Source organism: Myotis yumanensis, unplaced genomic scaffold, assembly GCF_028538775.1.
Source record: "Myotis yumanensis isolate MYYU_CA2020_CCGP unplaced genomic scaffold, mMyoYum1.0.hap1 SCAF_11, whole genome shotgun sequence".
Classification (NCBI taxonomy): Eukaryota; Metazoa; Chordata; class Mammalia; order Chiroptera; family Vespertilionidae; genus Myotis; species Myotis yumanensis.
This window is the reverse complement of record NW_027223762.1, coordinates 53819808-53843104: the sequence shown is the minus strand read 5'-3', so window position 1 is coordinate 53843104 and position 23297 is coordinate 53819808. Positions and strand designations below refer to the sequence as shown.

General features: G+C 49.3%; 1 protein-coding gene across 2 annotated transcripts in view; it reads left to right on the top strand.

Moving 5' to 3' along the window:
* The window catches only part of REEP1 (receptor accessory protein 1), an 89566-nt gene that overhangs the window by 52281 nt on the left and 13988 nt on the right, over positions 1 to 23297 (top strand). For both annotated transcript variants that reach the window (XM_070429645.1, XM_070429644.1), the window contains exons 3-5: positions 1015 to 1091; positions 1923 to 2043; positions 5885 to 5998. In XM_070429645.1, the coding sequence (XP_070285746.1) occupies positions 1015 to 1091; positions 1923 to 2043; positions 5885 to 5998 (312 nt within the window). The remainder of the gene's footprint in view (positions 1 to 1014; positions 1092 to 1922; positions 2044 to 5884; positions 5999 to 23297) is intronic.

Here is a 23297-nt window from a genome sequence, read left to right as displayed (position 1 = left end):
GGAGGCAAAGGAAGATGCCCTGTTCAGGTTCATTATAACCAGTGGAAAATTCAAGCAAGTGTGGGTGAGACGGAGGGCTTTCTACGGAGGTAATTAGGGTCCAGTTCATGCAAGGATGTTTATAACATTTTAAGGAATTTGGGATTTATCTTAACAGTAAGGGACCATTGAAGACTTTAAAAGCTTGGAAGGAGAATCATCAAGTTTGGATTTAACAAGATCATTCTGACTGGAATATGGAGGACAGATTGGGAAGGAGGCAGAGGTAGAGACACCAAGCAAAAGATGGTAGTGGTCTGATGAGTTCATGCTTTTGGAAGATTGGGATGGGGATGGTTTGTAGCAGCGGTCGCCAACCGGTGGTCTGTGGACCATTGGTGGTCCGTGAGGTCCGAAAAGCTGTGACTGCTGGTTTGTAGGATGGGTTGGGGAGGGGAAAGCCTAGCTAGAGACAAGGGAAATGGGAGAGAGGGGACCACGACCTCAACTCAGGGTGAGAGTCAGTGGAAATGGAATGGATGCTCATGTGGGAGAGATTTTTAAAAAGATCTAGTTTCTGTAAGAGGCTGGGGATGAGGGGTTTCTCACAGGAGAGAATCTTAGGTGGCCAGTGAGGATTATCACCACTCCATCCCAGAGAGACTGGCCTTGCTACAGTTCATTCCCGGGTATGTCTCTGTGAAGGCCTGGAAAGTTTACTTGGAAAAATTACCTGAGTGAATCCTGAGTCACTCCTGGTCCACAGGTCTCCCTGGCTCACCTGAGGGCTAGTGAAGGTCACCTAGGGTCCACCTTGACCTTGAGCCTGGGTCAATCATGGAAACAGCCCGTTGGCCTCCAGCCCCAAGGTTTGGAGTGGAGCTAGACATGAGCTTGGGAAGGATGGGGGAGTGGGGTAGACACGCAGCAGCACTGCCTGGACGTGCCCCAGCGTCTGGGCCTTTTCTTCTCGATGTTGGGCAGCCATTCACCCTTGACCTTCTCTACTAGCTTTGTTACTTTTTCATTCAACAGGTCAAATGGATGATGTACTGGATTATATTTGCACTTTTCACCACAGCAGAGACATTCACCGACATCTTCCTTTGTTGGTGAGTACTCCAAGATTTGGGACTTTTCCTTCCTAACAATGTTCTCTTCTGGCGCTGCCTGGCCTCCTGCTGTCTTCCTGCTCCTTCTCGGGAACATCAGGGGGGATAGTGTTTGTCTTACGAACTCTTTCCCAGGAATATCGGCATTTCAGTCTTGCTGAATGGAAATCCTGTCTGCTTATGGGGTGAATAAGTGAATGGTATGCAGGATTCAGACTCCAGAATTGTATGTTACCTGTGCCCTTTCTTTGGGTACCAAAAAGATAAGCTCTGTTTGCCTGCCCTTGACTGGAGAAGGGTGAGTAGCACCCTCTATTCTGACAAGACTTAGGCGCCTGTCCCTCTGTCTATTGGGGCTGAGGAGATGGCCACGGAGGGGAGGCTTTTATTCTCATAAAAGATTATTTGTCTGCTCCACCCTGCTGGACATCCTGCATGTGCCTTCTTGGCCGCCAGTGACAGTGTCTGGGTGAGTGGCACCCGTGAGGCCTGAGCCTGCAGGCTGGGGCTGGAGCACCGGCTCCAACAGAAATGAGCGCAGCCGGACAGAGGTGCCAGCTGTTGCCAGGCATGGCGTGGGGTTTGCTGAGAGAACCTGGGTCCTGGCTTCCTTTGACAACAAAAGAAAACACAAACCAGCTGTCAGAAGAGGCCGCGGGCTCGAGCTGGGTGTGCATGTGTGTGCACACCTTCCTGGGTGGGGAAAGGAGGAGCTGGGCCTTGCAGCCCCGTGCAGACAGGACAGGTGTCTGTGCCGGGTCCGGCCCTTCCCAGGCCCAAGGCAGCATTGCCAAGAACCTAATGGAATGTGTATTTCTCATCTCTCTCCAGGTTTCCATTCTATTATGAACTAAAAATAGCCTTTGTAGCCTGGCTGCTCTCTCCCTACACAAAAGGCTCCAGCCTCCTGTACAGGAAGTTTGTCCATCCCACGCTGTCTTCAAAGGAAAAGGTAATGCATGCTGCTCTGCCTTTCACTCCTTCCAGCAAGTGAAAACTCTGAAAAGTGATAAATAAAAAGGGCAGATTATTTTATTGCCGAAGACCCTTGATTGGCTCTTATTTATCCCTAACAAGTTGTTCCGTCTGGTCTTTTTTTTTTTTTAAGTCTATTTTTCTGACATGTTTAGAAATAATTGTGAAATTCTCAGAAAGATATTATTTGTCATTATTTATTATAAAACATTTTCATAAATTGAAACAAAAGACAGAAAAGATTCACTCATAATTCCACTCCCCAAACTGAATTTCCTTCCTTTTATTATGCTTAGCCTTTTGCAGACATGATTTTTGTTTGTTTGTTTTTTAATCCTCACCCGAGGATATTTTTCCATTGACTTAGAGTGGGAGAGAGAGGGAAAGACAGAAAGATCAATATGAGAAAAACATATTGATTGATTGCCTCCTGCATGAGCCTGGAGGCCTGCGCCAGTGAGGAGCCTACAACCAAGGTACGTGCCCTTGACCAGAATCAAACCTGGGACCTTTGGGTCCCTGGGTTCGACCCCCAAAGGGGTCGCGACCCACAGGTTGAGAGAGAATCATTGATTGGCTGCCTCCACTAAGCCAAACCAGCTAGGAACAGACATGATTTTCACATAGACTATTAAAATTACTTTTAAAACTTAACATAGGTAGGAAAAAAGCATTGAGAGGTTAAAAGACTTTGACTTGTACCCAGGTAGCTACCCAGGTAGCTTCTAATAGAGACTGGAATGTAAAAATTTCTGTTTGCTTTATTGTTCAATGATGAAATGTATGCTATCAATGAAATACCTGTTATTTTGGTAATTACCAGTTGGTAAGTATTCATGAGAACAGTAATCATAATTTGTTTCATGATCTTTACCTGTTGTGTTTGTTTTGCTTCAAAGTACTTTACAAACATCCTTAAAATAAAAATGTAAATTTTTTCTAATGTCAGAGATGGGGAAAAATAAGTTTGATCCCTGGCCCTGGTCAGGATGTGTGCAGAAGGCAGCCAGTCGATGTGCCTCTCACTCTGATGTTTCTCTCTCTGTGTCTCTCCCCCTTCTTTCCACTCTCTCTAAAAAATCAATGGAAAAATATCCTCAGGTGAGGATTAACAATAATAACAAAAAATTAAAGAATTACAACTTATATCTTTTGAAAAGTAACTTAATTCTAGGTATTTATAAGATAATGTCACTATTTATACAATTATTTTTTGTTTAACATCTTCACTGAACCTAATTTGCCAAATTTGCTTTCAATGGATTGTTCTGTTGTTTTTTTTAATATTTCATATCATAATGAATGCATAGTCCATTAAAATGAACATTGATTTGTCTTACTAACCTGTTTGATAACTTCTTTTTTATGCATACCAGTCTTTCTAACCTTTCTTTAAAATAAAATTTTAAGTGCACCAAAAAAACTCAAAAACCAAACAACATAACTTAACATAGGTACGGTATTTGTATTCTGAGATCATAATATGTTTTTGCATGTACCATAATTCATTTTTACTTGGTCTTCGTAATGACCAAGTGAACACCACCATGCGTGGAGTTTAGTTTCTTCTTTTGACTTATTTTTTTTTTTACTTAGAATAAATTCCCAAGAGTGACATTATTGGTTACAAATTGTATAATTCATAATTATATTATGTGACTTTCTAAACTGATCATGTGATAGGCTTCTTTAACATGAAACAGAAGCATTTTGTTGGCTTTCTATGTTCATCTGCGTTATTATGAAAGTGGAATTCTTTGGGCTTCTAGGGAAGGCTTTGGGGAACATGTCAGTGGGGTGAGCAGGCTACATAGACATCTCTGAGAATCCCTCTAGAAGCGATGACGTGGTACTTCTTGCCTCACAGGGTGGATTTTGAGGAGTGGCGAGCCCGCTCCTGACCTGGTTATCCAATCCCTCCTCTTCTACCTTCCTTTCCCTGAAGGCTGTCTCACCCTGCAGCTGCCACTGTGATTTCATTGAGGTGAAGGCAGCTGACTCCTAAGAACTGCCAGAGTCACTTCCAGGCAGTCAGGGTCACAGGGACACTGACTGTGGTGACTTCCTGGGGAAGCCAAACAAGGAAGGAGCAGGGGTTGACTGCACTCCTGCACCTCCGAGCAAAGGACATGCATGAATTTGCTGACCCTCAAAGGAGACTGAGGCCACTGTCCCTGTCTCACAGGACCCTGAAATGAGCCAGTGATGACACAGCAGCTGTTGTATGAAACAGAACCACTCCACACACACACACACAACTGGAAGGAATAAGCCAGAGTGGATTCCAATGGGAACGAAACCAGGATTTTTTAAAAATATATTTCTTTACTGATTTCAGAGAGGAAGGGAGAGGGAGAGAGAGATAGAAACATCAATGATGAGAGAGAATCATTGATTGGCTGCCTCCTGCACACCACACACTGGGGATGGAGCCCGCAACCCAGGCATGTGCCCTTGGCTGGAATCGAACCTGGGACCCTTCAGTCCACAGGCCGATGCTCTATCCACTGAGCCAAGCTGGCTAGGGCCAAAACCAGGATTTTACTCTGTTTTAGTCACGAAAAGAACCTCATTCTCTATCCCACCTCACCTTTACCTTAGGGCAGTGGTTCTCAACCTTCCTAATGCTGCGACCCTTTAATACCATTTCTCATGTTGTGGTGACTGCCAACCATAAAATTATTTTTGTTGCTACTTCATAACTGTAATTTTGTTACTGTTATGAATCATAATGTAAATATCTGATATGCAGGATGTGTTTTCATTGTTACAAATCGAACATAATTAAAGCATAGTGATTAATCACAAAAACAATATGAAATTATATATGTGTTTTCCAATGGTCTTAGGTGACCGCTGTGAAAGGGTCGTTCGACCCCCAAAGGGGTCGCGACCCACAGATTGAGAACTGCTGCCTTAGGGCATGATGCTGAGGTGACTTCTGATTTAAAATGATCTGCCTTATCAACAGAAATAACACCTATCTCTTTCTATGTCCTAATCCCTCCCGACGATAAACACTTGGGGAGCTGTTAGATTAGGGAATAGCGTGAAATAGCCATACAGTCATAGGATTTCAGAGCCGCGAGGGCCCAGCGCCCAGAGGGAAGGAAGGTCTCCGTGTCCTCACAGGTGGAAACCACCCTGTGTCAGACGCTTCACGGGGTGACCTCATGCCATCCTCACTGTGCTCCCCGAGGAGGTGCTATCGCTGCCCCGCTTTTCAGAAGACAGAACTGTGTGTAGAGGCTGTGTACTTGCCAGGATCTGACAGCCAACTAGTGGCAGGTCTGGGGTTACCAGGGGTGGGCAAACTTTTTGACTCGAGGGCCACAATGGGTTCTTAAACTGGACCGGAGGGCCGGAACAAAAGCATGGATGGAGTATTTGTGTGAACTAATATAAATTCAAAGTAAACATCATTACATGAAAGGGTACGGTCTTTTTTTTTTTTAGTTTTATTCATTTCAAACGGGCCGGATCCGGCCCTCGGGCCGTAGTTTGCCCACGGCTGGGTTAGACACTTTATTCTCTGCCCCCCAGGGTCCTTCCGTGGCTCAGAGAGTGGCTGTGTGTAGCAGGGTCAGTCAGTGAGTGGCTGTGTTTCAAAATCCCCTTTTCCATTCCCCTGCACGTCCTCTGCTTCTCTCCCTCCCCCGTCATATTTACTCACACACACACCCAAGGTGCCCGTGACTTCAGTCCCGGGGGGAATTGTGACTGGGCAAGGTGCCAAGCCCAGGCCCCAGGAGAAGGGAGAAAGAACAGAGATTCGTCTGAACCCCCCTGCTCAGTGTGTCTCTGTTTTCTTTTGACAGGAAATCGATGATTGCCTTGTCCAAGCAAAAGACCGGAGTTACGACGCCCTTGTGCACTTCGGGAAGCGAGGCTTGAACGTGGCGGCCACAGCGGCGGTGATGGCTGCCTCCAAGGTACCATGCTGGGCCCTGACCTCCACGCCGCATGAGCGTCCCCATCCCTCCCGCTTGCCCTGCTCACACCCCTGCAACCTGCACAGGACAAGCTGAGGACCAGACGGTGGTTCCTTATCCTTTTGGGGGTCCCTTGAAAATCGAATGGAAAAAATGGTGAACCTCGGCCCCAGAAAATGGCTGGCGCGCGCGCACACACAACGTACACAATGTTAAGAGGTTCCCTGAGCCCCCGAAGCGCCCCTGAGGGTCCCAGGTCAATACCCTCTCAATTACTTGGAGCTCCGGCCTCCCTCGGAGAAATAGAGGAGGGAAGGGAGAGAGGGAGAGCTTCTCTGCAGCTTCCCAGGGTGCACTGGGAGGGTCACCTAAATGCAAGCTAGGCAGGCGGAGGCTCCCTGAGTAATGGGCTCCACACCCGGGGCCCAGCAGCCCCAGGAGAGACCCAGGCTCCAGAGGAAGTTGAGTGGCTCAGACCTGGAGGGCGAGGATACGTGTAACAGCAGCAACGAGAGGTATCAGGTGGGGGAGGTTTGAAGTAAGCACTGGTCTTGTGGGCTGTTGTGGTGTAAGCTTTACTTCTCTCTTCCATCCAGCCTATTCGCAGGTCCTCTGTTTCCTTCTTGGTTTCTTCTCGCATCACTTTCTCCTTGTCGTTGTGTCAGTTCCTCAGCCTGTGTTCGGCCCTGAAACATTAAATGGGTAGATGTTTACTCTCAGAATAAATTCAGCAGATTGTCCTAGTTTTCCTGGTGACTACCCCTCGCCTCAAATCCACGTGTGGGGACGCGAGTTGTACTAGGAAGCTGGTCCTGGGTGGTGATGTGAGGGCTCGTAGGCAGGAGGAAGTAGAGCTACGGAAGGGTTCGGAAGAGGGCGATGAATGCTGATCTTGGTGCTCCGGGGCTTTGAGAGGAAGGTGTGGCGGAGGGTGCTGACAGCCAGCTGGATCCGCAGACTGAGCGGGACTTTCTGTGCCCTGGTTCAGAGTGATGCCCATTAGCAACAATTCTGGGAGACAGACTCAGCACCCGGACTGAGTGTCTGTTTGAAAAGCACCTTCTACCTGAAGTCAGGGAGCTCTGCACACACAGGCTGGGAGAGAGAAGGAGACCCAGAGGGGATGGCTCCCACTTCAGAGGAGTGGCTCCTCTGTAACAGAACTTCGTACCACTGGTACCCGGGGCCTCGCCCAGCTTGGTACAGTAGCTGCTGCCGGGTGATGGCGCCCAGGGAGTATCTTTGGAGGGAACATTCCGCTTTGGTGTCTGGATACAAATCCAGAAGGAGATGTATCAGGATTTATAAAGAATTCCAAGATCTTTCTGTTTGCGATGCAACCGTTTTATGCTTTTATTTTTGAGCTGAAAGAAAAGAGAACTGAGAATTACTAAATTCTGAATTCATCAGGCCAACTTTACAACATGAAGCTACAGAAGCCTTCCTTCAGCTCTTCTCTCTGCCCCACCTCCTCGCTTCTGAAGCCTGAAGGAAGATGGGTGCCTGCTCCTTACCCAGCTCAGAGCATAAACGTGGTACATTATCAGGGTGGCTCAGTACGGGCCACCTGTCCACTCAGCCACTGTGTATAAATTCTCTTCTGATGGTCAATTTGTAGGGCCATCCTTTCCCAGGTCTGCCTCAACTGGAGCTGCCAGTGTCTCGGTACCCTCTTGGCCACTCTGACCTCCTGGGGAAGCCCTGAGCCCAGGCCTCCTGCTAGGCACCTGCAGCTAGCTAACCTGCAGGACGCTCCAGACAGTCGGAAACTTGTCTCAGGAAACAACTTCTCCTAGTTCTTTCCAGATGGACTAACGTTGTGAGGGATGCCTGCCTCCTGCGGAATTGGGCTTCAGAGAAGAAAGTTTTCTGCCTTTGGGAGGCTTTGCTTTTTGTCTCTAAATAGAAATGTCTTGAGAGAAGAAACAAATCTTCTCTTCCAAAAATAATGCCCTCTATTTTTGAAACAGTTTACTTTTTATATTTTTGCTAAAAAAAGAAGTAAACTCCAATTTGGCTGAGGGGCACATCAATGGTTTCCATAGCAACAATGCATCATTCCAGACGGGGTCAAAGGACAAAGACTCATTAAGGGGTTGAATTTAGCTTTCCTGTCCATACCACCTGGGAAGCTTTATTTTTCATTTTTTAATAGATTCTCAGATGTGTTGAATCTGAATCTCAGGCAGTTGGCTCATACATCTCTATTTTTAACAACTTCCCCAGATGAGTTTTTAAACAGCCAGCTCTGTGTGGGTCACTGCCTGAGGCCCCATCCAGAACCATAAATGCCCAGGTGACTTGGGTTAAAACGTGAGTCTCTTTAGCACTTTGCTCCTTAGGAGCATTAACCTTGAGAATGAGAAAGCCAAGCTGAACAACCCTGTTATTCCCCCAGGGGAAGAGTCAGAGCAATCAGTGGTTGAGCATGGACCTGTGAACCAGGAGGTCAGATTGATTCTCAGTCAGGGCGCATGCCTGGGCTCAAGTCCCAGTAGGGGGCGTGCAGAAGGCAGCTGATCAATGAATCTCTTTCATCATTGATGTTTGTATCTCTCTCTCCCTCTGCCTTCCTCTCTGAAATCAATACAAATGTATTTTTAAAAAAGACACCCTGCCTAGTCACCCATGGCTAGGATGACCACGTAATTTAATGTCCAAACCAGGTCACATGTGAGAGTGGAAAGGGTGCTGTGAGAATGATGCTGGACAACAGGTTTAACTCGGCTTGTCCCAAGCACACGGGGGTTGGTGGTCACCCTGCTCATGGTTCCATTTTACATCTCCTCGACCCTGCCTGTCTCTTGCCAGAAAGCACTCTCAACTCACAAGTCAGTTCTCACTCTCAATACCGACTGTGTTTAGCCACACGGATGCAGGAGAGAGTGGGAGGAATTGAAGGGATTAAAAGGAGGCTAGGACCAGTGACTGGGTGAGGGTCACCCCTCCCTTAACTTCTCCTCTTTTTTGCATCCTTGGATGGCTCCCTCCGAGGAAACTGCCCCGCTTACCTGGAAAAATAAAGGGCTTTGGGCTATACTCCTAGTTAAATTTTTTTTCCCCTTATAACTTTGAGCCCTGAACCCTTCCACTAAAAAAAATAAAAATAAAAATGAATGTTTGCAGGGTTTTTGTTTGCATCACCATGAAGTGTGAAGAAGTTTTTTAAAACCATATCATTGTACAAATATAAATTTTTTATTATTGTTAATGTTACATTAGAACTGGAAATGCTAAAACAAAAAATGACACACGGGAAATTTCTCCTCAGGCCTGTGATCCCTCATCCCACCCCAAGTGTTCCCTCGGTGGAACCCCTGGCCCTGGAAGTGTTGTACCTTTTCTGTGTCCTCCCTGGGGACCCCCTTCTCCAGCACCTTCTAAGTGTCCCGTCTCTGACCGCCTCCTTCCTGGACATCGGCTGTTTCCTAGCCTGTAATTACACCCCCAGGGAAATGGAGCCCCAGGTCTCGTGGAGACCAGACTTGGAAATCTCTCTCCCTTTTTAAAAATAATGCTCTGGAAATTCTTTTTTTTTTTTTTTTTAACATATTTTATTGATTTTTGACAGAGAGGAAGGGAGAGAGATAGAGAGTTAGAAACATCGATGAGAGAGAAATATCGATCAGCTGCCTCCTGCACATCTCCTACTGGGGATGTGCCCACAACCAAGGTACATGGCCTTGACCGGGATCGAACCTGGGACCTTTCAGTCTGCAGGCCGATGCTCTATCCACTGAGCAAAACCGGTTTCGGTGGAAATTCATTTATTAAGCAAAACACATTCTCTCACAGAAAACCACAGTGAAACCAATTGATCAAGACCATGAGGTTTCCAGGCCCCCTTGTCACCCTTGAAACTTGAACCACATCTGAGGTCTCTTCCACCTGCCCAAGTCTCAGGACTAGTAAACCGACCTTGCTTTCCACTTGTCTCAGAACTTGAAAAATAAGGCTTCGTTCCTGCCCCCGGGGATCCCCTCTCCAGAGCAGTTGCATTGGTACCAATCCCGTTATTTTTATTTATTTTTAAATATATTTTATTGATTTTTTACAGAGAGGCATAGATAGAGAGGGAAACATTGATGAGAGAGAAACATTGATCAGCTGCTTCCTGCACACCCCCTACTGGGGATGTGCCTGCAACCAAGGTACATGCCCTTGGCCGGAATCAAACCTGGGACCCTTCAGGCCACAGGCCGACGCTCTATGCACTGAGCCAAACTGGTCAGGGCCCGATCCTGTTATTAAAGTCATGTGTTGAAGGCCGAGGCTCTAAGTCAAGCGGGCATTCTGGGAATCAGGGATTCTTCTTCCCCAGAGTGTGTGAGGGTTTTCCCCCTAGAATCAAATAACTTCCCGTTGGGTTGCCAGCTTCTGGAGGTGAGGAGCTCTGGATTCTTTTCCTTTTTTCTTGCTTAGAAAACAAAACAAAACAAAAAACCAAACAGTGCCCACTTGTTTAGTGTTGTACTGCATAGCTGCTTGTTAAACCTCGATGATTGATTTGAAGAGTAAACCTTTTTTATTTCTCCCATCCTGCTCTGTTCAATGCGGTGACCACTTGCCACCTCTGACTATTTACATTCAAATTACTTATTTTTAAGTAAGCTTAAAACCCAGTTCCTCAGTCCTCGGACGCCATTTCACGTCCTCAGCAGGCGCCATGGCGGAGGCTGGCACAGATGTGGATCTTTTCACCCCCGCAGTTGGCTGTCCTGGCAGCACTGCTCCACGGGCTCTGTTAATCCTCTGGGTTCTCTTTGCCGCGCCTTCACCCCTTCGCCTGCAGTGCTCTGTCCTGACAAGGACCCCCGCTATCCACTCAGCATTTTGGGGCTCTGTGTATGAGGTTCACTGGGAAAACAGGAGATGGAAACTCAGCCTATCGCTTCCCCTGTGGTGTAGCTTTCATTTCTCCCTCCTCTCCCTGGTCTGGTCCTGCTCTCTTCAACACCATGACCATGACCATGACCTCCACTGCTCTGACTTGCCATCCTGCTCAGGCACTTTGCCTGCAGTAAGGCCAGCAGCCACCAGGGGGTAGCCGAGTCTTGGTTGTAGCCCTAGCATCGGAACAGCTAGGTCCACGGAGAAGTGTTTTCTCACTCATTGTTTTATTCCTCCTCAATTTTGTTTTAAACATACAACACATTCTACAAAACACTCAGTTCACAAATCAGTTATCACTCTAAGAAAAGAGACCTCAGAATTACTCAGCACAAAGGGTTAAACATTTTTTAAAAACCCTCTCCCTTGTATCCTCTCGTATCCATCACCGCTTTAGCTAAACCTCTTGTTTGAATAAAATGCTGCTGTAACTTTATTTTTGGAACCAGAAGCTCGTTCTGGGAAGGTCATGAGCGCAGTGATTGGGGCTCTGGCCGGGCGGACTCACTTGCCCTGGCCCTTGCTCTCTTCCTACAGAACCACCTGTGAGTGCAGGTCACCAGCGGGCGGGTGTCGCTTTGCCTTTTACAAAGCCTCCCTCGTGCTTAGAAGGTATTTTCAAGGAAGAAGAGAAGACGGCTGTCCCCTTCAGGTCCCCGGGTCTCACTGCTGTGGCTTCACACCCTCCAGTGACCAAGGACGACAGGAAGCCTCACGCTTGTCCCTTCACCCCCGAGGGCCGTGTCCAGCCCCTGGCTAGCTCCCATCAAGTTAGCTGCCTTCTCTTGTAGCTGAAGACCTTGTGCCATAAAGTTAATATTTGGAATTCACCACGGCAACCGGTATTAAACACCAAGATTATCTAAACTGTCATCGACAACCTGCTGAAAAAGTTTGGAAATATTCCCTACCCTCTAGCCCCACACAAATGAGCTTCCACCCAGCTTAGCTTTCCTAAACACGCTGAAGCGGAACCAGCCGGACCTCACCAGTGCGGTTCCGCCACACTCCCCTTGTCATTCAGCGCCCCACCATTTGGATCCCTTTCCCTAAATGTTTCTCCTGGAAACGTCACCTCTCCTCACTGCACTCGGCGAGAGGCAGGTGGACTGACACGCACAAAGCCCAGCATCCCAGGCCGCTGCGGAGGGAGGGCTGGAATTCAGACACAGGTGCTGGCCTGACGTCACTCGCCCCTCTCTGTTCCGTGCTGACCCGTGGAGATTATATGTAGCCGTGTGCATCGGGCGTCAGAGGAAAGAGAGAAGCCTGGATGAGCCTCGGGGGTCTGAGGAAGCACTTTTAGGATCACATGTGAGGGGAAGAGCTGTTTCTTGGCTGTGATGATGCGGCAACTTCTTGGTCACCTTGTCCTTCCTGACTCTTCTCTCCATGAGTAGGATTTGGGTAGGATTTCTCCCCGGCTCTCCTCTCCCTCCCAGGGCCACCAGCTGTCACCTGCTGCACCTGCTTCCTCCCTTCCCTCTTCTCCTCACCCTCCCTTCTAGCTTGGACTATTGCAGTAGCCACCCACGTGGTCGACTGCTCCTCTCCCTTCCTGTTTGAGGCCTGTGCAGTCAGAGCCTGCGCCCAGCCTCCTGTCTTGTCCCTCCTTACCTTTGGCTCTTCTTGGACTGCCCTCACAGCACCACTGTGCACTATTTCTAGAATTTTCTCTTCCCTGATCATATTGGTTCTTCATCTGCCCCAGTTTCTGCCTGTTTGAAATTCAGTCCACCTTCAAGGTCAGATGCTGCTGCCTCACAAAACCTCCCCTGATTCCAGGTGGAACGGGCCTCTCTTACTCTTGTGGTCATTTATATGCGTGCCTTATCCTCCCCAGTGGGTGTCAGTAAACATTAAAGGAATGAAGGACTGTCCTGGCCCATAGAGCAATTCTTAGCATTGAATAGCTTTGGAGATAAGGAGACGGGGTTAAAAACCCCAGCTCCCCACTTACTGATGAGCCCCTGAGCCTCAGCCTCTTCACCCGCAGAATGGGCACGAGAGTGGTGCCTCCCCAGGTCAGCTGAGACCACGCACATAGACTTCACAGCAGGTAGCACTCACACCGAGGGATTAATAAAGGTTGCCTGCTACTCCCCTCTGCTCAGGTTGGTTTGCTCTCTGAGGCTGATCATGGTCTTCTCTTCACTGTTGGACAGAATAAGAGAAATAAGTCAGATGCTGCCATTGGGCAGGTGTTTGCAATTCAGGAGAGTTTCCCACTCTGTGGATCTAGCGATTCTAGCCTCTCTTCTCTGTCCGGGTCTGCCCTGCCGGTGCCGTGTCTCCCTGGCAAGCACTCTCCTGCCCTGGGCTTGGTCCCTCCTGGCTCTGGGCCCGACTTCCCATGCAGCGGCTTCTTTGTCCTCCTCAGCCTTGAGGTGAGTGGGTCCCCGTGGGGCAGCTTTCTACACATGAGCACCTGCCCCCTTCCCTCCCCCTCCTGTCCCCTCCTGCCCCAGGAGAGAATGACAGGCAGGCCGTGGTTGCTAGAGCAGGAAGGCACCTCGATGCCATCTTCTGTAGCCCGTGCTTCACAGGGGAGGACGCGGAGGCGGGATGTGGAGTGGCTTGCCCAAGGTCTTACAGCCAAGCTGGGCCAGAAGGAGAATCTCTAGTTTCCAGTCCAGCGTTCCTTGCATCTCTCCAAGCACCCCTGACCCCACTCCCCTCCACACATGCTGGACTGATGGCCCCTGACCATTTTCTACTTAGGTCACACCACCAGGCCCCGAGAACCTGAGCTGAGGGCCTGATCTGCCCCTGAGAATTTAGAGTCAGCCACAGCCCTGGATACTTTTCAGGTTGGCTGCCTGCCTTCTGACCATTTTATTGATATAAAATGGTCAGAAGGCAGTTAAGAAGGTGCATTAATATGCAAAGCCAGCAGCAAGTGCTGCCAAGGCGGCCCCCTCTTGGCCTCGAGGCGAGGCTGGGGCAGCACTTCAGTGCAGGAGGGGGTCCATACCAGGTAAAGGGATGTGGGCCGCATGCACCTGTTACCATGAGACCCGGTTCTTCATCCCCGAGGATAACGCGGGCACGTGTGTAAGTCTCACCCCAGCTCCACTTGCACTAACAGCTGAGCAAGCTCACCTGGTGGATGCTCTCAGTCCTTCCTTCCCTCTCATGTCCCTCCCAGCAGGTGCAGTGCCACCTTTCCCTGAAGAGCTCTGCTGGCCATTAACCTCCCCCAGGGCCTCCTCTCCCAGGAGGAAGCACGGAGCAGGCGAAGCTCCCAGCTGAGACAGTTCACCTCAGTTGGGGGCATCTACCTGCAAGGTCAGGGATAGCCCCGAAATCCCAGCACCTGGGTGCTGGCCTGCCTCAGGTGACCAGGCCCTGGTCTGGTGTCCAGGGACCTAACATCTCTGCGTATCATTATTCAGCACAGCCCTGCCTCACCTCCCAGCCCTGCTGCTGAGCTCAGCGGCCCTTCTCTCAGCCCCTGTGTCCAGCCTGTTCCAAACCAGCCGCCTCTCAGCGGTTCATCTCCCACTCCGGGCATTTCCCAGAAGGGAGGCTAGGAAACAGTCTTGCTTCCAGACATCCCTGTGCCCCGCCGCAGCCTGAGGGAGGAGGAGAGAGCAGGTCTCGGCAGCTCTCCGGGTGCGCCACATGGTGGGCTACACAGTGCCTCCAGGATGTTCTCCTTATTCTAAAGTCCTGCTTCCTTCACAGCGCTCACTGCTCAGAACCTTCAGCAGGCTCTCATCAGAGCTCACACGTAGGCAACCCAGTACACGTTTCCCAGGCCTCTCTCTCATTCCTCACTGGCCTCAGACCCTCTTCTCAGACTGGTCCAGTCCCCGTTTCCCACGTGCTCCTTGGCTTTCCACTCCCGTCTTGGCCACACCACTCACCAGCCATGCTGGGGTCCAACCCCAGCAGGTCCAGGGGTCCCCAAAGGTGAGGACGGAGTCGACGAAGAAGGAATGACATGGAGACAGCGTTCAGTTGATCAGCAGCCTAGCCAGGATCTCTAGCCAAGTTCTGGTCAGGATCTCCAGCGAAGTTCTGGTTAGGATCTCCAGCCAGGTGCTGTGTCCATGTTCTCTTGCTAGATTCTCCAGCCAGGTTCTGTCCAGGTTCTCCAGGTTCTGTCACCAGGTTCTAGTCAGGTTCTTTTGCCATGTTCTGTCTAGGTTCTCCAGCCAAGTTCTGTAGCCAGGTTCTGTCCAGGATCTTTTGCCCTGTTCTCTCCCTAGGTTCTCTCTCTAGGTTCTGTCTAGGTTCTGTTTAGGATCTCCAGCCAAGTCCTGTCTCTAGGCTCTGTCTCTAGGTTCTGTGTCTCCTGTTGTCTTGTTACATCTGTATTTATACCAGTTGATTCCAATCCTATCAATCTCTATTCCAAAGGTTAGGGCGTTTCTTATCTCCATTCCAGGGAGTAAAGATTATGTAGCTTAAGTGTGATTGTTTGTAGTTAAAGTGATTAACTACCCGCCTGGCACTTAGTTAAGGGGTTTTATCCCCTCCCTAACTTCAGGGAAAAATCCCTACCTGGGGAAACAACCTTTCTCGGAGAGGTGACCTTGGTTAAAACACATAGCACCAAGAAGGTGAGCAAACATATTAAGAACAGTATGCCATATATGCCAGGTCCCTTGAAACAGCAAGGATGGACCGGCTCCCGGCACAGCCACAGTCTCCTTCCCTTTCTGTCTGACCATGCAGTCCTTGCCGTGCTCAAGCTTGAGCTCCTGTATGAGGCCTCCCCGGGGGCGTTTCGACCAACAGTGTGTCTCTCCCTCCCCTGATTTCCGTCACGCACCTGGTCATCTTTGTCATTTGCCGGACTTGTGTGCATTTACGTCCTGATGCCCCAGCTACACTGTGAGCTCCTTGGGAGTAGGAACCATATCAAATTTTATTTCATTTTGTTCCTCTGCAAAGATTCACACAGAGCTTTGTAAAACATCACTGTTTCCTGCAAATAAATGAGTGAATGAATGAGTGAATTAGTGAGTGAATGAATGAGTGAATAAATGAATGAGTGAGTGAATAAATTAGTGAATGAACGAGTGAGTGAGTGAATTAGTGAGTGAGGGAATGAACGAGTGAGTGAGTGAATAAATGAATGAATGAGTGAGTGAATGAACGAGTGAGTGAGTGAATAAATGAATGAATGAGTGAGTGAATGAACGAGTGAGTGAGTGAATGAATGAATGAGCGAGTGAGTGAATAAAGAAATGTGTCAGTGTAGGAGGCGAGGGTACCATGGCTCCCTCCAATCCCGTTTTGTAGGCTTGGTGCCCATGGCATTTTTTCTTTTCCCCTTTATCAGGTGGCTCGACTCTTTCATTTTGTCTACTCTTTGGACCTCAGAGAAGGGCAGGTAACCCCGCTGAGAGGTGTGACTAACTCCAGACTGATCCAGTGGGGTAGAGAGGCCAGCAGCCCCCACAACCCACCCGCGCATGGTCTGGATCAGAGCCAGGTGCCTCCCGCTGACACCTGTGTGTGTGCTATGCCTTAATCCCAGGGCCGGGTCCCACTTCTCCAACCTTCCGGAGCCTCTCACTGCATTAATTGGGTAGCGTCTAATTTACCCATCTGTCTTTCTTTTTCTTCTCTCTGATGCCTGGGACGTGAATTCAGTTTGGTGATTGCTGCTCTGGTGGGGAGAAGGCCTCTCTCTCTCTCTTGTTTGTTACTCCCTGTCATGTCACAGACACGGTGGTCTTCACGCAGCATGTGGTGAGGAGCCCGCCTGGCCCGCTGTGGAGCATGTGGGGCTGTGAGGGAACTGCCAGTGAGGTGGCTGCACTGGGGTCCCAAACGGAACTACTAACTCTGAATGGCTAGTGGGAAGTGTGGCTGTGCTGGTGGCTCTGCTGTCCATTGCCTGTCGCACTAAAACCTCTTGTCTGTACTCTCATTGTTGACAGTTGAGGGGATCAGACACGCATGAGGTGAGATGGGCTGAAATGTGTGCTCGGCAGCAGAACCCCGACACCCTCCTCCCCTGTGGCGCTGTGTCCCCCTGGAAGAGAGGACCTCATCAGGGGCTTGCAGACAAGCTCAACTGCTGTGTTAGTCAGGGCTCAGGGGCCAGCCTGCAGGCATTCTATTGGCGGTGAATTGTTTCACTTGGAATACCAGGTCACAAAGGTCTGGGTCTTCTCTGAATCCGACCCCCCCCCCCCACGCCCCCCACTAAGAAAACATTGAAACATACAGAATTGGCTGTGTGTTGGCTACATGGCTTTCTTACCCTTTACATACTGGGGGAAGGATTAGAAATTAAAGCTCTCAGATTAATAGAAAATTTAGTGACACACTTTACCTCTTGAAGTTCAATTTTCTAAGAGTGTTACCTAGGAAAAAAGATTAATCAGGAATAGCCCTAGCTGGTTTGGCTCAGTGAATAGAATGTCAGCCTGCAGACCAAAGGGCATTTATCTTGGTTGCAGGCTCCTCCCCAGCCTGGGCCCTGTCAGGGCTCGTGCAGGAGGCAACCAGTCGATGTGTTTCTCTCACAGTGATGTTTCTTTCTGTCTGCCCCTCTCTCTTCTACACTCCCTAAAAGTCAATGGGAAAATATCCTCGGGTGAGGATTAACAACAACAATGGTAACCAGGAATATCATTGCCTTTGCCCCCAAGATACTTGTGTGGAATTTCTGCCGTTCTGGGGAGAACCTCTGGGGGAACCACTGGGCCTCATGTGCTGTCCTGCCCAGAAAGCAGCAGGTTGGGCCAGTTAGAGCAAACAGCACCTAAACTGAGGGGAGCCAAGAGCCCAAGAGCCGACAGCACAAGCAGGAGATTTGTTTTACGGGAGGCTGTGAGGGGTTCTTCCAGGAGGGGTGCTGAGGACAGTGCTGACTTGTGCTGTGACACCCCCAGGGGCAGGTGCTCAGATGTGCCTGGAGGAGGCTGACCTGAGTTCATTAAATGGCCCCCAAGTGCTTTTCTCAGCTTTTCCTGTGGCTCATATTCTGAATTCAGTGGTGACTGGGGGGAATTTATACAAGACATTTAAAAAACACACACACATGGCCTCGCTGGCATGGTTCAGTGGTCGAGCGTCGACCTATGAACCAGGAGGTCACAGTTCGATTCCCGGTCAGGGCACATGCCTGAGTGGTGGGCTCAATCCCAGTGTGGGGCGTGCAGGAGGCAGCCGATCAGTGATTCTCTCCCATCATTGTTTCTGTCTCTCTCTCTCTCACTTTCCTTCCCTCTCCGAAATCAATAAAAATATGTAAACACACACACATGCAGGAACTTTTTCACCCTTCCTCAGAGTTACCTTGGGGTGGGGGGAAGGCAACATGTACAGTGGGGCCTTGACTTATGAGTTTAATTCGTTCCGAGACCGAGCTCATTAAGGAGCTCGTTAACTCAAATTACTCTATCAACTCAATGCAAAAAATCGGCTGAGAGACAGCTGGTGTCTCAAAAAACTCGTTAGTCGGGACACTCGTAAGTCAAGGCCCCACTGTATTCTAGAGATTTTCAAAGAATTTTATTTTTATTTATTTTTGTAAATATGTTTTTATTGAGTTGAGGCAGGGGGAGAGAGAGAGACATTGATGTGAGAGGGAAACATCGCTTGGCTGCCTCCTGCACAACCCCTGCTGGGGTTGAAGTCCTGACTGGGAATCCAACCGGTGACCTCTCGCTGCAGGTGCATGGGACAGTACCCAGCCAGCAGAGCCACACTGGTCAGGGCTCAAAGCATTTTAGAAACTCTCCTTTTAGAATTGCAGTCAGATTCAGACAGTGAGCCATGGGGGAGGGTCATACATTCTGGATCTCAGAATCTTCCAGGTGGGGGCGGGGGGGGGGGGGGTCTTGTTCCGCCCTTTAATTTCCCAGTGAAACTGCAAGGCTGAGGGGACCCCGTGGTCTTTGCTGAGGTGAGGTGCTCGGGACTGCACCTCAGTGCATCACAGTTTCTGAAGGTGCCACCTCCTTCTGAGTTGTTTTTGTTTTGTTTTTAAGTAGTTCTTTCTTTTCGTTTTTTTTATGGCATTTCTTAGCATCATGCAAGCTCTGTGTTCACCAAATGGGGCCCTCCAGGTGATCTTGAGAGAGTGCTGTGGGAGTTGTTAAAGGTGAAATCGTAATGACTCCTTAATGGTTATTGCATTCGTGGTACAGAATTCTAAAAGCACAAAAGCGGGCATGCAGCGAGAGGAAGCTCATTCCTGTTCCTGCCCTCCACTGACGTGGCTGCTTTATTTTATTTTAGTTTTTTGTTAATCTTCACATGAGGATTTTTTTCCATTAATTTATTTATTTATTTTAGGGAGAATGGAAGAGGAGGGGGCGGGGAGAGAGATGGATGTTAGGGACACATTGATTGATTGCCTTCTGTACCTGCCCTGACAGGGGTGGGGGATCAAACCTGCAATCCAGGTGTGTGCCCTTCACCAGGAATTGAACCCATGACCATTTTGGTCTGTGAGCTGATTCCCTAACCACTGAGCACACCAGCCAGGGCTGAGATGGCTGTTCTGAAGGAAACCCTGTAACCTTTCAGCAGGCGCTCTCACTAGTCCCTTCATTTGGCCATTAGCACATTGTTCCTTGGATCCCCATCTCCTTAGCAGTCAAAACTTCCAAGACCTCATCTGGATGGACTGAAGTGGCAGCTCTGAGTGGTGACAGCTCCCACCTGCTTCCCGTCTTCACCTCCACCCCCACCCAAGTCCTCCAAGGCCAGGTCAAGTGCAGTCTGCTCTGGACACCTTGCCTCTCAGATGTGTGCCCTGTGTCCTGTGCACCCTGTAGACCTCTGGCATCTTTCAGACATTCCTGTGGACAAAGCCCAATTCTCTGTTCAGTGGGGTGCTCCTCAGGGCTGGGACCCTGGCGATGCATTGGGCGGGGGTTCCTGCCGCCCTGTTTTACCCAGGAGCTTGCTCAGTAAATGGCCATGTGTTCATTCAGGTCCTTGACCCCCTAATGTGTGTTGGGAGGAGTAGGGGGTGTCAAAGCTGCCATAGTAAACAAACAATCTAGAGGGGAAGGCAAAACAACGAACAAGCCAACAGTCAAATACGATTGTGTGGAGCACAGCAAATACGCACAGACTGCGCTGAGGGCATGACGGGAGCTGAGCCGGCTAGAGAACGCTCCTCTGAGGAAAGCAACCATTTCGCATTGACTCTAAAGATAATCATCTTATGCTGAAACCGGTTTGGCTCAGTGGATAGAGCGTCGGCCTGCGGACTGAGGGGTCCCAGGTTCGATTCCGGTCAAGGGCATGTACCTGGGTTGCGGGCACATCCCCAGTGGGAGATGTGCAGGAGGCAGCTGATTGATGTTTCTCTCTCATCGATGTTTCTAACTCTCTATCTCTCTTCCTTCCTCTCTGTAAAAAATTAATAAAATATATTTTAAAAAAATAAAATAAAGATAATCATCTTAATGTATCGCTAAGGAAGAAAATAGTGCCAATTAAGTTAGGACATAATGCTTTTCCACTTAGAATGTTTACTTCTTCTTGTTAAAAAGACTCTTGGACTTCTTTAGACATAGATTTTTCTGTGTCACTTTTGTTTTTTTGTTTTTTAAATCTATTTCTTTATTGATTTCAGAGAGGAAGGGAGGAGAGAGAGATAGAAACATCAATGATGAGAGAGAATTATTGATTGGCTGCCTCCTACACACCCCCCAATGGGGATCAAGCCTGCAACCCACGCATGTGCCCTTGGCCGGAATCGAACCTGGGACCCTTCAATCCGAAGGCTGACGCTCTATCCACTGAGCCAAGCCGGCCAGGGCTCTGTGTCACTTTTGTACATACATTGAAGGGAACATATAAACACCATGTATTGGCTGAGGTCTTCCTAACCTCACATCTTCGCTTTCAGAGTCTGACTCCTCTGAATCACTTTTCAACTCAGCTGATCCGCACCATTTATGGTCTTGCCGCTGGGCTCGCTGGCCTCCCTGCATGGGGGTGATGCAGGGCCATGTCTCCATCTCCGGGAGGGAGTCAGTGCTGCTGCGGATTCCCCTTCTGCCAGCTGGGATGCTGCCACTTTCTCGATCCTACCAGAAGGTGTCAGTGACGTGCTTTAGAGTTTAACGACCTGGACTCATTCTCCTCCAAGTGGTTCTAATTGGTTTGCTAATTGAACTTGCAGGGGTGCCGGTCAGTCACGCCATGGGGAGTGACAACCAAGGGCATTTGTGTGCAGGCAAGGACAGCGATGTCACGGCAACAGCAATTGTAAGACCCACCCCAGTTTCAGATGAAGACTGTATGTCTCAGGATTGAGGAAATCAATTTAAAAATCTGTAAAAAAATCATTTCCAAGAAGTCGAGGAGTCAACAGGTGCTGTCATTATTCCAGCGACTTAGTGATGTCGGGGCTCTGGGTGGACGTCTCTGTGCGTCTCCGGGTCACAAGGTGGCAGTTGTGCCCCCTCGAAGGCAGGAGCAGGGAGCAGGGAGCAGGGAGCAGCGTCAGGCCTTTCCCCAGTTATCAGGAAGAGGAAATACCTGCCCCAGAAATCCCTTAGCGGATTCACCTTCCCTCCTCCTGGCCAGGACTGCCTCGCATGGCCATCCATGGCTACAAGGGAGGTTGGGAAAGCTGTTTTTTCTCATCATTTCAAGAATGGGATTGGGGATGAGGTTTGGATGGTCAACTAACAGTGTATCCCACTGTCGTCAGATACATCTGGGGTTCACTGAGTTCATCCAGAACACTGCAGGACTATCAAAGCTTTTAATATGGTAATGTGGCTCATCGAATTATGGAAAATATGCTATTAAGCTTTGCCAAACTTGGGGAATCCAAATTTATTTTTCTAAAATGGATAACCCAATTTTGCTTAATGCCAGTGAACAACTCTTGCTTGTTCCCAGAATAAGGAAGTGAAGGTTCCCGGGAGCGGAGCCGAAGCGGCCCCACCGGAGGGTTGGGTTTGTGCAGAGTGAATAGAAATGGGGCTTTGAGTGGAGACAGGGCAGGGCTGAGAGGCTTAGAGATTAATGTTGACCATCTCGGCTGCTTTTGACGGGTGCAGCTAATTTGTTTTCAAGAGCCTTGTGGCCCTGCCGCTGGGATTTCCTCGGAGTCAGGACTCGGTTGGTACCGAGCTATTATTACCTCCTCCTCTGTCCTAACCTCTGCCACTTCCAGTCTTCATGATGCCGGTGATATTGGAGCCAGGCTGGCTGGCTTCCGGGCGTGGATCGAGGCCTTTGTGAACTGGACATGGGTGATGCCGGCTGCCACTGTCCCTCAGACACTGCTGAGCGTTGTGAGAGCTGGCAGGCCCACTGATGGTTAGTTCCTGGTCATCTATTGGGCTTGGGATCATGAAGCCCCTTCTCGTCCTTTGGCCAGAAGTGATCTTTTCTCTTTTCTTTTCTTTTCTCTCCTCTCCTCTCCTCTCCTCTCCTCTCCTCTCCTCCCCTCCCCTCCCCTCCCCTCCCCTCCCCTCTCCTCTTCTCTTTTCTTTCTTTTTTAAATTTCCTCAGCAACTTGTGTGTCTTAGGCACAGCAGCAATTACCATCACAGGAGGCGACATTTGTTGTTGTTGCTGTTAATCCTCGCCTGATGATATTTTTCCCATTGATTTTTAGAGAGAGTGGAAGGGAAGGGGAGAGACAGAGAGAAACATTGATGTGAGAGACACATCGATTGATTGCCTCCTGAATGCACCACTGGGGCTGGGGAACGAGCCTGCAACTGAGGTGTGTGCCCTTGACTGGAATTGAACCCAGGATTCTTCAGTCCGGGAGCCGACACTCTATGCACTGAGCCAAGTGGGCTAGGGCTCGAACAGTTACTATGCATTGGGCTTTGCCATGGGTTCTTCTATGGGCATAATCTCACTTAGTCCTCGCTGCCATCCTGCCGTGAGAACGCTCTTCTGCAGACGAGAGTAGTGAGGCGTGAGGCGGAGAGCGGTTCAGGTCCCCCGGCTGTTGGGGATAAGTCTGCGTTTGAGTCCAGGGGTGACTCGAGCTGTTGCTCTTCATCCTCGCTCTCCGAGGCTTCTGGTCTGGCACCTTGTCTTACTTGGACATTGGTCTTTCCGCATTTCGTCAGAAACCAAACTGTGTTTTTGGTATTTCCTAACAACACCCACACAGAGCCTTCCCTCATGGGAGATTACGGACCAGGTAAATGAATAACTGGGAGGGTAAATGGAAGAGCGAGTCAGGAGCGGTTTTCCTGAATGTTAAGCTAACATTGAATTACCCCTTTATAATGATCAGAGTATTTTCTCTCTCTTCAGAATTAGTTTTTGTTCTTTAGCCATCTAATTTCTTCTAAATTCTAGATATCTAGATTCCAGAGTGTTCTGAGTAAAATAATCATGGCTCATTGCTGATAGACTTGGAGAGCAGCTGGGCAGCGGGTCCTCCCTTGTGCTCTTGGCAGAGACCACCCAGCGTTCGTGTCTAGACGGTGAGGCCTCAGAC